Source organism: Lynx rufus, unplaced genomic scaffold, assembly GCF_022079265.1.
Source record: "Lynx rufus isolate CCGP_SWC_20201006 ecotype Redwood Valley unplaced genomic scaffold, mLynRuf1.p SCAF_24, whole genome shotgun sequence".
Classification (NCBI taxonomy): domain Eukaryota; kingdom Metazoa; phylum Chordata; class Mammalia; order Carnivora; family Felidae; genus Lynx; species Lynx rufus.
Genome location: NW_025814839.1, coordinates 10,455,159 through 10,470,526, shown reverse-complemented (window position 1 = coordinate 10,470,526; position 15,368 = coordinate 10,455,159). Strand labels below are relative to the sequence as shown.

Sequence of the window (15,368 nt, the reverse complement as noted above, 5' to 3'; positions counted from 1 at the left end):
AGCTTGGTTTTCCTCTTTTTGTGTCTCTGTATGTGGTGGCTCCAGGAAGCTCTAGGCTTATTTTATCCTTATAGTCAACGATTCCAGAAGAAAGCTCTCTGTTCTCACCAATTCCAGTGAAAGTTCAGGGATTGACTTTTATTGGGTTACCTTGGGTGTCAAGTTCCTGAATCATTTGCTAAATGATAGGTAATTGTAATGCTTGGATGGGATGGGTCTTGGTCACATGTCTACAGCTGGCACCAGGGTTTAAACTCTCACGATCTGCAATGAATGAGAGTCAAGGAGAAGGGGCTGCTACCTAAAGAAGAGAGCATGAGCAGGCACAAGCTATACACGTCTTCTGTATTTTTGACGGAGGCCTTGACTTTCCTTGATGGAGGCCAAACCTCAGTGTTGGGACAATGTGGTCCTTTGCCTGGATTATAGATTTCTCCTTACAAGGCAATGGTGATGCCAACTATGCAGAGTTGGGTCACATCTCACAGGCTAAGGACACTGTCCCCAACAAGAATGCCCTCAAGATATTATCCACAAGTTCAGGGTTCCCCAGAAGTCACCTACATTTCTGACCAACAGGCTACAATTTGGGAGTTCCCATAGCCCCTCAAGATGGAGTAATTTACTAGAACAACTCACAGAAGTTAGGAAAGTGTGGTAATTATGTTCAGAGTTTTATTATAAGAGGTACAAATCAAGACCTTCCAAATTAAGAGTTTCACAGGATGAGGTCTGGGAGGGTCCGAAGTGTGAAGCTTCCAGGTCCTCAAGAAGCATCATCCTTTTGGCACATCAGTATAGGATTACTGACAAGGGAAGCTTACTGAAGCTCCAGGCACTCAGAATTTTTATTTGGGTTTATTATAGAGGCATGACTGATTGAATCATTGACCCTGTGGCTGAACCGGATCTCTGGCCCTTGAGGACAGACTCATATCATATGACTCGAAGCCCTGGTACTCTAATCGCATGGTTAATCTCTCTGATATGGCCTGCACCTGGTCTAAAACTATCTAGGGGCCCACTGTGGGACACTTCATTTGCATAAACTCAGGTGTGGTCCTAGGGGCTCCACATGAGTAACAAAGATACTCCTATCATTTGGGAACTTCCCAGGGTTTAGAGGCTCCCTCCAGAGAACTAGGGATAAAGATGAGACCATTTCTTTTTTACATAATGTTCTTCTATGGTGGATCCCAACTTCTTCCCAGATGTGGAGATTAACCACTATCTACTCTTCTCTTCTGCGGCCACCACTTGTAGACTCAACATCAACTTCCAGCTGGGACTTACAGCATCTCCCTCCCACAGCCCCATGAGAGGTCTCTTCTGGGGTCTCCCCCACACCCTACTTCTCCCTATTCCCAGTCTTACTCTCACTTCCTTCCAAAGCTTGTGGCCTTGGAAAAGTTCACCACCCTGTGCCTCATTTTCTTTATTGGTAAAATATGAATTGTGGGTTGGTTTCAACTCAGCTGAAATGGTACTTATTCCAGGAAGCTTTCTCTACAAGACATTTTTGCTTTTTTCTGTGGCTAGCATCTGAATCCCTCTCTCTTTTTTTTTTTTTTTTTTTTTTTGTATCTTGCACTTTATGAGATGAATCTTCCTCCTATTATAAAAGATGAAAAGTCCATACTTGCTTTCTCAGCCTTTCTGGCAGCTCAGATGCGATCATGTGAGCTAGGTTTTGGCAATCCGAACATAAGTTCTTGGAGGCAGCAATTCAGGGTTAAACTAGCCAGAATCAGATTTTATCGCTTATGTCTAAAGACAGTGACTGATACACCTTCCTTGACTTGCCTGACTGGGGAGGCAGCTTCTTTGTGCTCCATCTGCACCACTTTCTCTGTCACCACTACCATCGTTGTCATAGCTAATGTGTATTGAGTTCTTACTAAGAGCTGGAGGCTTTATACGTGTTGTCTTACTGATCCCTTGGTGGTATAGCCATTTTACAGATGACGTGTGTAGAAGTGAAGATATCTCCTGAGGTCATGCAGCTAGTGAGAGCACAGTTCAGATCTGAACTTTCTTCATCTGACACCAGGATCTTCTCTCTTAACCATCATGCTATAGGGCCATCATTTAACCCTTCTGCATTTAAGCCTTCTGCATCTAATTCTGGGGGATAGGGTCTAGATGTCTCTATTTTTATAACTCTGGCATCTTGCACGTGGCCTGCCACAGGTGGGTGCTTGAGCTCAAGTAGATGACGAGATCTCACCTGGTTCAAATGCTCCATGAACATCAGTGAGCTGCCCCTTCCTACCTCCCACCCACCAAAGTTTTGCTTTCCCTCCCCTTAACTCCTTTCTTCCAGTTGTCTCCAGGACTTGTTTTTCTTTTTTTTTTTTTTTTAATTTTTTTTTTCAACGTTTATTTATTTTTGGGACAGAGAGAGACAGAGCATGAACGGGGGAGGGGCAGAGAGAGAGGGAGACACAGAATCAGAAACAGGCTCCAGGCTCTGAGCCATCAGCCCAGAGCCTGACGCGGGGCTCGAACTCACGGACCGCGAGATCGTGACCTGGCTGAAGTCGGACGCTTAACCGACTGCGCCACCCAGGCGCCCCAGGACTTGTTTTTCAATCAGTGTGAATCATTCCCTACCTTCACATACCTGTTCCCATGAACACCTTCTTCAAATCAGTGTGAAACTGAAAATTTGCCCCAATTTCCAGTGTTTCTTTTTCACCTCTGTTCCTAGATTTGTGGGACTTTGGGAAAGAAGGTGCCTCATAAAGCACCTTATACAGTATCATGTCCTCCAGCCTCCAATTCTTGGTGAGAAGAATTTCACAATCTTGCTACGAGTTTAAATCTTCAGAAAAGGTTTTGACATTGTTAATTTCTCTATTTGGAAGACCTGTTGCCTTTTTGTGGAGCCCCAAATAACAAATCTGAATTCTCCCTGGCATGAGGGCACATTGCTTAAAAGAGTCAAAGACTTTCTCTGAAATTTGTGAAGAAGGACATTGTCATTCAAATTGCCACTAAAAGAGCAGATGTTGGTTAAGTGAGAAGGATGATAATGCTAATTCACCTAGTTCTCGTAACTGAGTGTTTTTAGTTGTAAGTAACAGGAAACCCAGACTCAACTATTGAAATAATGAGAGGCTGTATCATCTCATCTCACATTGCAAAAGTCCAAACTAACCTAATTCTCTTGGCTCTGCCCTCTATTGGCAGTAAGATGCCTGCACAATTCTGGACCTATGTGATAACCTCCAGGGGGAGGAAAGACTGTTTTCCCCATGTGTCTGTCTTTCAGGAGAAAGAGAAACCTTTTTCAGAAGCCTCCTTTTGCAACTCATTGGTAAAACTCATGGGTCACATCATCATTTATACATCAATCCTGGCATGGGGAATGAGATTACCAGTATAGATTTAGACCGATCAGGGTTTACCCTGATTCACATGGGGAGGAGGGGTAGACACCTGTACAAAATTAGGACCCCTTTAGCAAAAGAAGAACGGGAGCTGGCTGTTGGGTAGCATTAATAGAAATGGATATAGTCCCAAAGGGCAAGTGAGGAAGACTTTTCATGGGAACACAGAAGATAGACTGGGAAAAGGATGGAAGGAGGGTATTAAGTGATGGGAGAGCCTCTGCTGTTCAATAGTAATCTTGTCCCAAGCTTTGAAAGTATCTTTTTGTCACTTTTAAAAGTCTGAGGTAAATGGAATGCCTCGGCTCTACTCTCCCTAACATGGTGAGTCATGGTAGTAGACATGTTTGTGCTGGTTTTGCTTCAGTACACTAAGCTTCTGGTTTATTTCTTATACCATTAGTCCCCAGCTTTGTCAGGATGGGTAGTTTTGATTTGGCATATCTGCCACCTCATGGACATCCATATTTCCCAGAAGGCAGTAAATATCTGAGGATCCTTCAGATCCTTCAGATCAGCTGACCCTGATGATGGCTTTTCTCACAGTCATCCATGCGTCCATCTGCTCCTCCACCCAGCCAGCCATCTACCCATTTGTCTACTCATCTATCCATCCATTCATCCATCATTCATACATTCATTCATTCGTCCAACCATTTATCTATCGATCCATCCATTCACCCAACCGTCCATCTACTCATCCATCCATCCATCATTCATTCATTCATTCATTCATCCACCCAATCATCCATATACCTATCTATCTACTCAACCATCCACCCATCTAACCATCCGTCCATCTCACCATCCTTCTGTCCATCCATCCACCCAACCATCCATCCATCCAGTTGATGCCAGGAGTCCTAAGAAAGGTGCTGGGGATATATTGATGAATAAAGCAGATTCAGTCCTTGCCCTCATGAACCTAAGTCTAGCTGGGCAGACAGACAATAAACAAGCAAATAAACAAACAGAAATTTGGGGAGCTATTTTGACACTAGAGCTGAAAGGACGTTAGGACGCTGTCCCCCACAGTGTGAGCGAATGTGGCTCCTGTGCTCAGTCTCCCAGGCTAGTGAGGTGAAGAAAGCTCGAGGATCAGAAAGCCAGGTCCATGTCTCAAGTTACTGAGTATGTCCTGTCTTTGAAATGTGAGTAAGACCTGCTTTGCACATCTCAGAGGATTGCTTTGAAGATCATAGGGTATTAATGGATGTGAACATCCTTTGACAGATATAAATTTTTTTTTTTAACTTATCACTAAAGCTGTGGCTCTGCCCCCATGGAAAGATGACCAATATGAATCCCAACACAAAAGCCTCTATATAAGTAGAGAGGCAGTGAAATATAGCGAAAACAATATTGCAAAATCTCAAGACAAGAATTTGAACTCTGGATCCATTGCTTGAAAGTATGTGACTTAGGCAAGCCACTTTACTTTGCTGAGTGTCCACTTTTTTCATCTGTAAAATGAGAGTAAACAATAATGCCAACCTCCTAGGGTGATTACAAGGATTCAACCAGTGAATGAATAGGAACTAATGATATAATGTCTGGCCTAGTCAGTCAGAAAATTATCCCTTTTATTAAATTTTTACTCTGCCTCATCTGTATATGGCTTCCCCTGGCTACCTCTGGGACTCAAAACAGGGGAGGACCCTCAACCTCAGCCATGCAGAGTGAGACTCAAGGACTGAAATGAGTGGTTTGGATAAAGAGGGAAATGTTGTGGGAGTGGTTTTATTTTTTATTTGTTTAAAGTCTATTTATTTCAAGAGACAGAGAGTGAGCAAGGAAAGGGCAGCAAGAGGGAGAGAGAGAATCCCAAGCAGGCTCTGCACTATCAATGATGAGCCCAATGTAGGTCTCAAACTCACAAGCAACGAGATCATGACCTGAACCAAAATCAAGAGTTGGATGTTTAACTGGTGCCCCGTGGGAGTGGTTTTAAAGTTAGCTTAGGGTTTCATTCCAGGATTTCTAGTTGGTCATATCTTTTGGTCCAGGTCCTTCCTGATCTGGGATCCATGAAAAATGTCAAGACAGGATGGTGATGACAGTGCAACTCTTGGTTTCCATGGTATGAAACTCCATGGTAGGAAACTCTCCTCCTTCATATGAAGTAGGAAGATAATGAAGTGAGATCACCACCAAGATAAATGAATGCAAAAGTTTGTATATAAGGCTCACTATTTGCGTTAAAAATTAAAAAAGGATATTCACCCAAATTATGTAGCTTTGGGCAAGTTCTTCAACTTTTCTGCACCCCAGTTTCCTCTACTGTAAATATCAGAGTGATACTGAGATCTGCTCTCAGGATAACTAAGATTAACATGCAAGGCACTTAGAACTATACCTGGAGTACAGTAAGCACACAATAAGTGCTACATTTTAATTTATTTATTTTTGGCTTGTATATGCACAGAGTAACTCTGGAAGATACACAAGCTACTAGGTACGGTGAGGTTGCTTTCTAGATGGTAGTGGGGTCTGAGGTCTGGAGGGGAAAGAAGTACTATTTAGCATATGTCCTTTTGTGGTGGTAGAATTTTTAACGCATGCATACATTCCTTTTCCCCATTTCCTTTAAAAAAATAATGTTTATTTATTTTTGAGAGAGAGAGAAAGAAAGAGAGCAAGCCTGAGCAGGGGAGGGGCAGAGAGAGAGGGAGACACGGAACCCGAAGCAGGCTCCAGGCTCTGAGCTGTCAGCACAAAGCCTGACCTGGGGCTCGAACTCACGAACCGTGAGATCATGACCTGAGCTGAAGTCAGATGCTTACCTGACTGAGCCACCCAGGCGCCCCCACTTTCCCCATTTCCTAAAGGAAATGTAAGATTCCCTAACTATTGTGAATAGTGCAAAAGAACCTTTTGTCTACATGTTTACCATATTATTTTCACCAGCTCTCCCTGTCTCAGGTTTTTTTATTTTTATTTTTTTTTTACCATTTATTTATTTTTGAGACAGAGAGAGATAGAGCAGGAACGGGGGAGGGTCAGAGAGAGAGGGAGACACAGAATCTGAAACAGGCTCCAGGCTCTGAGCTGTCAGCACAGAGCCCGACGCGGGGCTCGAACTCACGGACCGTGAGATCATGACCTGAGCCGAAGTCGGCCGCTTAACCGACTGAGCCACCCAGGCGCCCCTCCCCGTCTCAGGTTTTAGGGAAAACTAGAAAATTCCCTTTCTTCCTTCAGTTTACGCTCTAACAGGGGTCAGTAAGTTATAGCCCGTGGCCCAAATCTCGGTGTAGTCTGTTTTATACGACCTCCAGTATAAGAATGGTTTTTATATTTTTAAAGGGCTACACATATAAAAAGAATATGCAACAGATATTTACTCTCTGCTCCTTTACAGAAAAAGCTTCTGTGAGAGCACATATGGTTTTTAAAACTCTCAGGATAGCCACCCAGGTGGCCTGGTCAGAGCAGCAGGACAGTGGATCCTGGTCACCTGGCAGAGGCTTGACGCATAGTAGGTGCTTAATTATGATTCTGATGAAGATGCTCACAGCAAAACTTATTTCTCCCTGTGGCTCTTCTTTGAGCCTATGATCTGGGAGGTGATGTATTCTTTCCTCCTAGTCCCCAGTCTATCCTAGCTGTCAAATGCCTTTGTTGTTTGAGTAAATACTCCTTGTCTAAGCAGAATGGTCTTGTTACTCTTAATGCTTGCCTTCTTCCTTTTTGGCAGAGGGTTCTGTTCCGCTGACTAGCATGATGGGAGCGTAATGTTGATACCGACCACTAGATGGAGCTACAGCTCTGAGAACTAGGCTCAGAAAGCCGCCAGCAGGAGGGCCCAGTGTCTTGTGATTTTCGGCATCTCCCCTGCCCAAAACAGGTATGTTCAGGACTTGGCTCCTCCATTTACCGGCTGTGTGATTGTTGGCAGATGACTTTAAGGTTTGGTACCTTTACTATCCTTACTTGTAAAATGTGGATTAGAACAATGCCCACCTAAGAGCGACGCTGTGAACATCAGCTCAGCTATTACTGGAGTATGTTTTCTTATTTGCACACTGTGGAATGCGCTGCAGCTGTAAATAAATACAATGCCAGGAAGTCCTGCCAGTAGAGCTGTTTCTTTGGTATTTCAAAAGCAAGATAACTTTTGTGATCCCCTCGTCTCATACGGTGAGGACTGGGGTCAGAGAGGGCAGCGGTGGAGGTCGGGAGGGAATTCAGAGTCAGCAGGACACTTTTGGGAGGCTCGATTTCATCGTCTCTAGAGCAGATGAGCCTGGCCTTGCAGAATCGTGAAAATGAAATGAGATAATCCATGTCAGGTGTTTTCCACAGTGTCTGCAACAAAGCAGTCCCTCAGTCAATGCTAGGTTGTGAGTGGGTTGCTTGATGCTCTTGTCCGTCTGTCCTCAAGGCCTTCTGTGTCTTCTCCTCTCCTAACCTCTCCTCCCACTTCCTGCTTTAGCCATCAGGGCCCATGCGATGTTGATGTCATATTTCTATCTCCACTGCATCCTCTCTCCTGAGTTTCAGATCCTTCCACTTGATATTCCCACTCAATATGCTCAAAACAGAACATTCAGAACTTTCTTTTCTTCCTTTCCTCCTGGTACATTAAAGGCACCATCCTCCACGCGGAGATCTAAGCTGGAAAGCCAGACATGATTCCTGACACTCTGCCTTCTGCCTGCTTGTCACTCACCACACCAGGTTCTGTTGATTCTTTTAAAGAGACTTTCATTCCCCACTGCCATTGCTCTCCCTGCAATCACTGTGACAGCCTTATCTTAGCTCCCTGCTTTCTGCCTTGCACTTACACGGTAGCCTTTTCTTTTTTCCTGAATACAAATCTGATTATTCCCCTGCTCAGAATCCTTCTGTGGCTCCCTATTGCCAGTAAGTTGGTCTTAACCTCATAACATGGCCTAGAAAGCATCTCCAAATTTGTCTCTACCTCCCTCCAGTTTTCCTCCTCCATCTCCCTACCCTGTCAACCTGATCTTACAGTTTAGTCAGACCTTGTTATTTTAGTTTCTCAAATGACATCAATTTTCTTTTTGCCTCTAGGCCACTGTGCACGCTCTTCTCTGTACCTGGAACATTCTTCCCTCCCTCCTTACCTTTCTCTACCTGGATCCCACTCATCTTACAGGTATAATCACCTTCTCTAGAAAACCTTTCCTGACATCTCAAGTATGAGTTGAGACCCACTCCCTCCTACCACCCCCAGCCCTATGTCCCCTGGGATGTTCTTGTACTTGCTTTAATTGAGCACCATTGTGCTGATTCTCTAGCGTAATTAAATGTCACCTGACGTTTGAGAGATGTATGAGATATATATCAATTTGGCAGAGTCCCATCCCCTGTCTAGTGGGGGGCCAAATGTACATACAGGATTTCTGTAAATCTAGAGAGCTTATGGAATAGTAGTCTGTTCTGACTTTCTGCTCCTACTAAACTCTTTACTGTGTTCATTTCTGAGTCCCTCAAGCCCTTTCTTTACCCCCAGGTAGACCCAGATGTAGAACATAGCCTTTCTTCCTATTTCCTCAAAACACCACTCACAGATGGCACTTGAGTGTGTGATAGAAATGACTGAAGATCCGGGGCGCCTGGGTGGCGCAGTCGGTTAAGTGTCCGACTTCAGCCAGGTCACGATCTCGCGGTCCGTGAGTTCGAGCCCCGCGTCGGGCTCTGGGCTGATGGCTCAGAGCCTGGAGCCTGTTTCCGGATCTGTGTCTCCCTCTCTCTCTGCCCCTCCCCCATTCATGCTCTGTCTCTCTCTGTCCCAAAAATAAATAAACGTTGAAAAAAAAAAATTAAAAAAAAAAAAAAAAAAGAAATGACTGAAGATCCAAGGTGATACAGTGGAGGGGGTTGGTTTGGTTGGTAGTTCTTGGCCAGCCCCACCTTGGGGACTTTTCCCTGGTTGGTTTTCTCCCTAGTTTCCTTCTCACTCTGTTACTCAGCCCCCTTCCCTTCTTCCTCTTTTTTCCTCCCTTGGTTCCTCTCCTTTATTCTCTCCTCCCCCTCACCTAAATTCCTGTTTAATACAAGGAGGTTTGGAATCTCTTAACTTCGCAGACTTCTTATAGGCAGTGTCTCAACTTTGCACCTCATGGCTTGTCAAGGTATCATGTTAACAAAGGATGTCAGTGTGAAGAGACGTGTGATGCTATGCAATCCCTATGCCCATCCCATTGCCTATGCAATCCCATTGCCGATCCCATTTGACTTGTCTGTCTCCATGTAACATCCAAGACAGAAGGCACCTTGTTTGCTTTGGTCATTGCTGTATCTTCAGAACCTAGAACTTGGTTGATGCATATTGGACTCTCAGTAAACATTCTTTGAATGAATGAGTAAATGATTGACTAGGTGAACAGAAAAAAAAGATGTTGCTTACACTGAAAAATAGTTCTGGTTCCACACTCCTCCCTCCCTTCCAGATCATCATGAAGAGATGTGGAGGGCCAGCCTATGTGAGTGCTCTGCCAATCTGGGAATAAGAGCAAATCAAGTCCAGTTGTTTAATCATTAATCAGCTGGGCCATCAGTGAGAGTTAAAATGACTACAGGTTCTATAACTTAGTGAGAATATAGGTAAGCATAAGACTAAAGTGAGAAAAGAGGTAAAATGGTGATGAGTCCATACACAATTTGAGATGACAGGAAGTTGAGCTTCCTTATGCAAGCAAGAGCACCAGAAATATATGAGGACTATTAAGGTGGAGATTTTCTTGCACACCATTTGCCTTGTTGGGGAATGAATGCCCTATCCATCCATCCATCCATCCTCCCATCCATCCACCCTCCCATCCATCCACCCACCCATTCATCTACCCACCTACCCCACTATCCATCTGTTGCCTATACTTAATGTTGAGAAATACGCTGTAGCGCCAATGGTGGTAAATGGGGACAACATCACCATTCCCTACTTAACCAAGGTTATTGTGAGAATTTAAATGATATTATCAGGCAGAGGCACCTGGGTGGCTCGGTTGAGCATCCAACTTCAGCTCAGGTCATGATCTCATGGTCCGTGAGCTCCAGCCCTGCATCAGGCTCGCTGCTGTCAGCTCAGAGCCTGGAGCCTGCTTTGGATTCTGTGTCTCCCTTTCTCTTTCCACCCCTCCCCCACTTTGGAGCGTTCCCTCTCGCTCTCTCTCTCAAAAATAAATAAACATTAAAAAACATAAATGATATTATCAGGCAATAAAATTTCACCCAACACTGGGGGCCTATTGCATAATGAAAGCTCAATAAATGGTAACTGTGGTCATTATTAGGATCTGAATATCACACCCAAATTCCACAGCTCCAACTCTTTCCCAGCCAGACACCAAATATTCAGCTCCATTTTATTAGCCAGAATTTGAGGAAGAGGAGTAAGGTAAAGGAATTTGGAGAGGGAGTGGGTAGAGTCAGACTGGACCAATGAGGAACAGACACTGGGAGTTTGAGGCGGGGTGTGAGGTTCAGAGGAGTTTCCACCTGGGAGTATCTCCCTCTAGAATGTTGCCGGAAGTCAGTCTCATATATTCTAGTGGGTATCCATGAGAGTAGATAGGAAGGAAGAACCCGGATAGGAAGCAAGGATACTGTGTAGTCTAGTCCTCCTCCAGTGGGACAGCTGGTTGACCCAGGCCCAGTCTATGTCCGGAGACTGTGGGATCGGATGGGGATACTGATCCGGTTCTGCAGCCAGTTGATATAATCCTCTTGAGACATATGGATGATGTGTTCACGTACAAACTGTGGGGAAAACACAGTGGCAACCTGAGATTTGGTCTGAAAGCTAGACTCCCTTTCCTGCCCCACCTCCAGGATCCTAGAATATGTGTGATTGAGGTTGGTGGCTCCAGGATACCTTTAACCATGCACATACTCATAATGCCTGGAGCATCGTGATGGGGGTTGTTCTCTCAAGAAAAGAACACCTTTCCAGCTTCCTGGTTCATCAGACTAAGCCCCTTTTTCTCACTGTTGACCCAGAGAAATTTGGGGAGAGCAGGAAAACCCAGCTGTCTGCATTTTTCTTTCTGTCTTACTTTAATATCTTTTTAAAAAGTCATTTGTCCTTACACTTTTTTTGGTTTGTAGCCTTCTTTGAGAACTGATGATAACTTGCTTCCAGGAAAGGTTTAAGATACAAAATGTAGAATTTCATATAGGCTCTAGGATTAAGAGACCCCCACATTCTGTGATGTTCTCACTGGGAGAGGAACATGCTAAATTTTACTAGCCAGGGTGGTGAACTCACCTCAGAGAATGGGGGAGCATCCATACCCCCTTTATCTTACCCACTCAGAGATTGCCTCTTCTATACCCCCATAGCTGGCAGGTGGAAAGTGGACCCCATAATTGGCAAGTGGGGAGTGGAGAGTTACCCTCGAGTTAGTTTTGGACTAGCCTACCAGTCCTTCCTGAAGGAGCTTCACAAGATGTGGGGAGTAGAGTCTGGACCTAGGGATTTGTCCACAGGGTTATCCCCCATCCCTGGACTCCTCACCTTGCACCCACATATAATCACCCAGGTCAGCCTGTGGGAGCGCCAGTCTGGCATGAAAACACCCAGAGGACTGAGAATTCCACCACTAGAGTCCCATCTTTATCTTGAGACATTGAAAGCCCTGTGAAAATGTACATATGCCATGGGGTGAAATTAAGGAAGTCACTCTGTTAATCTCTGTTAATACCTTAGGATGGAATCCCTCCCTCTCCTCCTATTTGCTGATAGCTTTTGATGCCCTAGGAATGTCTAGAGTGGGTAGTGATGATAAACTATCATTAAAAACCATTCAGTGGCTTCTCTGCAGCCTCAAGATGAAGACTTAAATCCTTAACTTGACTTTCAAAAGTCTGCACAGACTGAGCAGTCCCCTCATATCCTTGCACCTCCTTGCTTGCTTCCTCCCCAACCTATTGACTGCCTAGGAGTCCCTCACACAAGTCAAGTTCTGTTTCAGCTTAAAAGTCACCTTCCCCACTCATCCTAGTTAAGATAGGTCCGCTGTACATTTACCTTAAATCAGTGCTCCTTAAACTTTATTGTGCATACAAATCACCTGGGATCTCATTTACATGTAGGTTCTGCATTGGTTTAAAGCCCGAGATTCCAGATTTCTAATAAGCACACAGGTGAGGTCTTTGCTGCTGTTTCACGGGCCAGATTTAGAGTGCTTCTTCTTATGATCGCTGGTTCCTTTATTCATGTGTCCATTTACTGATGTGTCTCCAAAGCCTCCAAGTTTCCCCAGGGGGCACCATTTACATAGACTATAATGTCCCCTGGATTTGAAACCACCAAGGTCATGTGATAATCCCTCGCCTGTTAGATGATGAGCTCCGTGAAGGCAGAGACCTTATGTCTTTTTAATTGTGTGTGCAGCACTTAAATGGTGCCTGGATGTTGAGAGATGACTGAATGAGGACACTGGAGGCACAGTGAGGACGGGAAAGGACACAGTAGTTACCTCAATAGCCACAGCGATGTCCGGAGAGCACAGTTCCCAGATTCTCAGGTCTTGTAGCACTTTCAGGAGGACATGGGGCCTGATCCTGAGGTCTAGGTTTTCCCCAAACTTCTGTAGTTTCACCAGGATCTTTTTGGCAGGGCGGAAATTCTTCAGATCTTTGGGGAGTTTGGACAGCAGATCAAAGTACCTTCAATTCCCAATCCCAAGAAGAGAGAGCCAGTTAGGAACCTGCTGGGGGGTGGGTCTGAGTATCTTAGAGCTTCCACCCCCACTTTCTGTTTCTACCACTCATGTAATATCTCCAGGGCAGCACGTCTTCACCTGGGAGGCTTGCCTCCATCCGAAATGTAAACAGCCCACAGATCAGGCAAGTCTTTTTATTTTTTTAGGGGTAGTAAAAGCTGGAGCATGATTTGCATCTCGTTAAAAAAACAAATTAAGGGCATGCTTTAAAGCATTTATGATTTTTCTATCAAGCAGACAATGTGAAAAGCTAGAAGGAAGGAAGGGGCACTGAGATTTTGGATGCTTCTCTTTTGAGGGCTAATCAGGCCAGGAGGACATGGGCATATCTGTGGGATACCTGCCAGGATGCAAGGGGCTTTTAAACACAAGATGGAAGAGGAGGAGGGGGAGGGGGAAAAGGGAGGAGGAGGGAGAGGAGGAAGGGGAAGTGTGTGTGTATTTTCTATGTCTCTGATAGTGAGTAAGCTTGGACCACTGCTTTGTGTGTTTCAGCGGGTTTAGAAAACATTTCTGAATGCTGCAGCAGTCTGAGGGTAGTTTGGTAATCCATTCTTGAGATGGTGGGAACAAGGTAGATTCCTACCTGGAGGTGGTTCAGGTGTGACCAGGGTTTAAGGCAGGAGACGGCATCTCTTTAAAAAAGAAAGGTGGGGCGCCTGGGTGGCTCAGTCGGTTAAGCGTCCAGCTTCAGCTCAGGTCATGAACTCACAGTTCATGAGTTCCAGCCCCATGTCAGGCTCTGTGCTGACAGCTCAGAGCCTGGAGCCTGTGTCTCCCTCTCTCTGCCTCTCCCCGCCCCTTTTCACACTCTGCTTTCTCTCTCTCTCTCAAAAATAAATAAACATTAAAAATTTTTTTAAAAAAGGAAAAAGGTCCCCCCCCATATAGATAAATCAATTGTAGAGAAATTTGAAGAAGAAACTGATCATTTACCGTGTACTTTGGGCTACTTGTATTGCTTTGTATTTTATATTTGGTGGTATAGATTCATATATTTATTTGTGTCTCCTTGTAAGCTCCCATTCTACATTATTAAAATCATGGAAAGGATCCTGGGTACATGCTTAGACTTTCTCATCTTACTCTGAGATCTTGATTTACTCACCCTGCCATGATGGGGTGCATGGCAGACTCTAATTCTGTATCTTAGATGAGCATAGAGACTGGGGTCAGACAGGGGTTTAAATCTTTAGGTTTCCTTGTTTACAAAGTGGGTATTAATATGTAACTTTCAGGATTTTTGTGGGGAATAAAATAAATAAGGTAGGAAAATTTCTTAGGTTAGTGTCTGCCACCCAGTAACTGCTCAGTCCATGTTGTTTTTTCTTGTATTTATATTATAACCCCATGCTGGGGCACAGTGTTTCTAGGATATGCCTTCCTGGTTTTATATCCTTAAAGGGTCAACTTATTTGGAGAATGTAGGGATTGCCCCATAAACCTCACAATCTGTAGGAATTTTCATGTGGTTTGCCTCATCTGCATTTTCCAAGAGGCTGGCAAATTAGTCCATATTTGATAGTCTGATCCAGACCGAAAATAAATATGGAGAATACAGTTGTTGGATTGTCTGTGGTTCAGGAACTGAGGGGTTCTTGCCTGACAGCCTGTCTATGGCCAAGAATTGTCTTGATCAAATGTGATTTTCCAACAACAGCCCCTTTCCCCTTCCCTCTTCCCCCGTCAAAGACCATCTTATCTGACTCCGGGGATCTTTACCAGTGGTCTGCAATTTCTTTTGCATCTCCTTTTATCATGGAGACTTGATGCCTCATTTTTGCTACATCCTTTTTAAAATCGGAGACAAAGACAAAAGAATGGAACTTCTGGAGACCTCTCTCTTCTTGGCGCCTGCATCACAGGATGTATGAAAAAGAGGAAGATCAGACCCCCTTCTTCTTTATCCATCCCAGTTGCCCTTTGAGATCTGACTTAAACACCTTTTTCTCTATGAAGTCCTCAGCCCTCTCACTCTTCAGTTTACAATGTGGCTCAGGCCACAAGATGACACAGCTCTCTCCAAGGTCCTGAAACGCTCTTTTCTTGTGAAAGCCAGTCACCATTTATCATTCTCTCCCTACTTTATATTGTATTTACACAGCTTTCTAATCTGTAAAATGGAAGATAATAATAGTCCTAGCTCTCAGAGGTGAGGATTAAGTGATACAATGTGTGCGAAGTGCGGAGCTTAGTGCCAGATGCACAGTAGGTGTTTAACTCAGGTTGGTTCCTCTCTTCTCCACTCCTCTTACTGTTTTGGGCATACGCCCTAGCTCTC

At 44.4% G+C, this 15,368-nt stretch overlaps 1 protein-coding gene across 1 annotated transcript in view; it reads right to left on the bottom strand.

The window, feature by feature from the left end:
* Window positions 1–11,018: 11,018 nt before the first annotated feature.
* Window positions 11,019–15,368, bottom strand: part of CCDC60 (coiled-coil domain containing 60) — a 162,292-nt gene continuing 157,942 nt past the window's right edge. The window contains exons 12-14 of the mRNA XM_047087939.1: window positions 14,810–14,941; window positions 12,842–13,031; window positions 11,019–11,120 (exon numbers count right to left, since the gene is read on the bottom strand). Of these exons, the coding sequence (XP_046943895.1) occupies window positions 11,019–11,120; window positions 12,842–13,031; window positions 14,810–14,941 (424 nt within the window). The remainder of the gene's footprint in view (window positions 11,121–12,841; window positions 13,032–14,809; window positions 14,942–15,368) is intronic.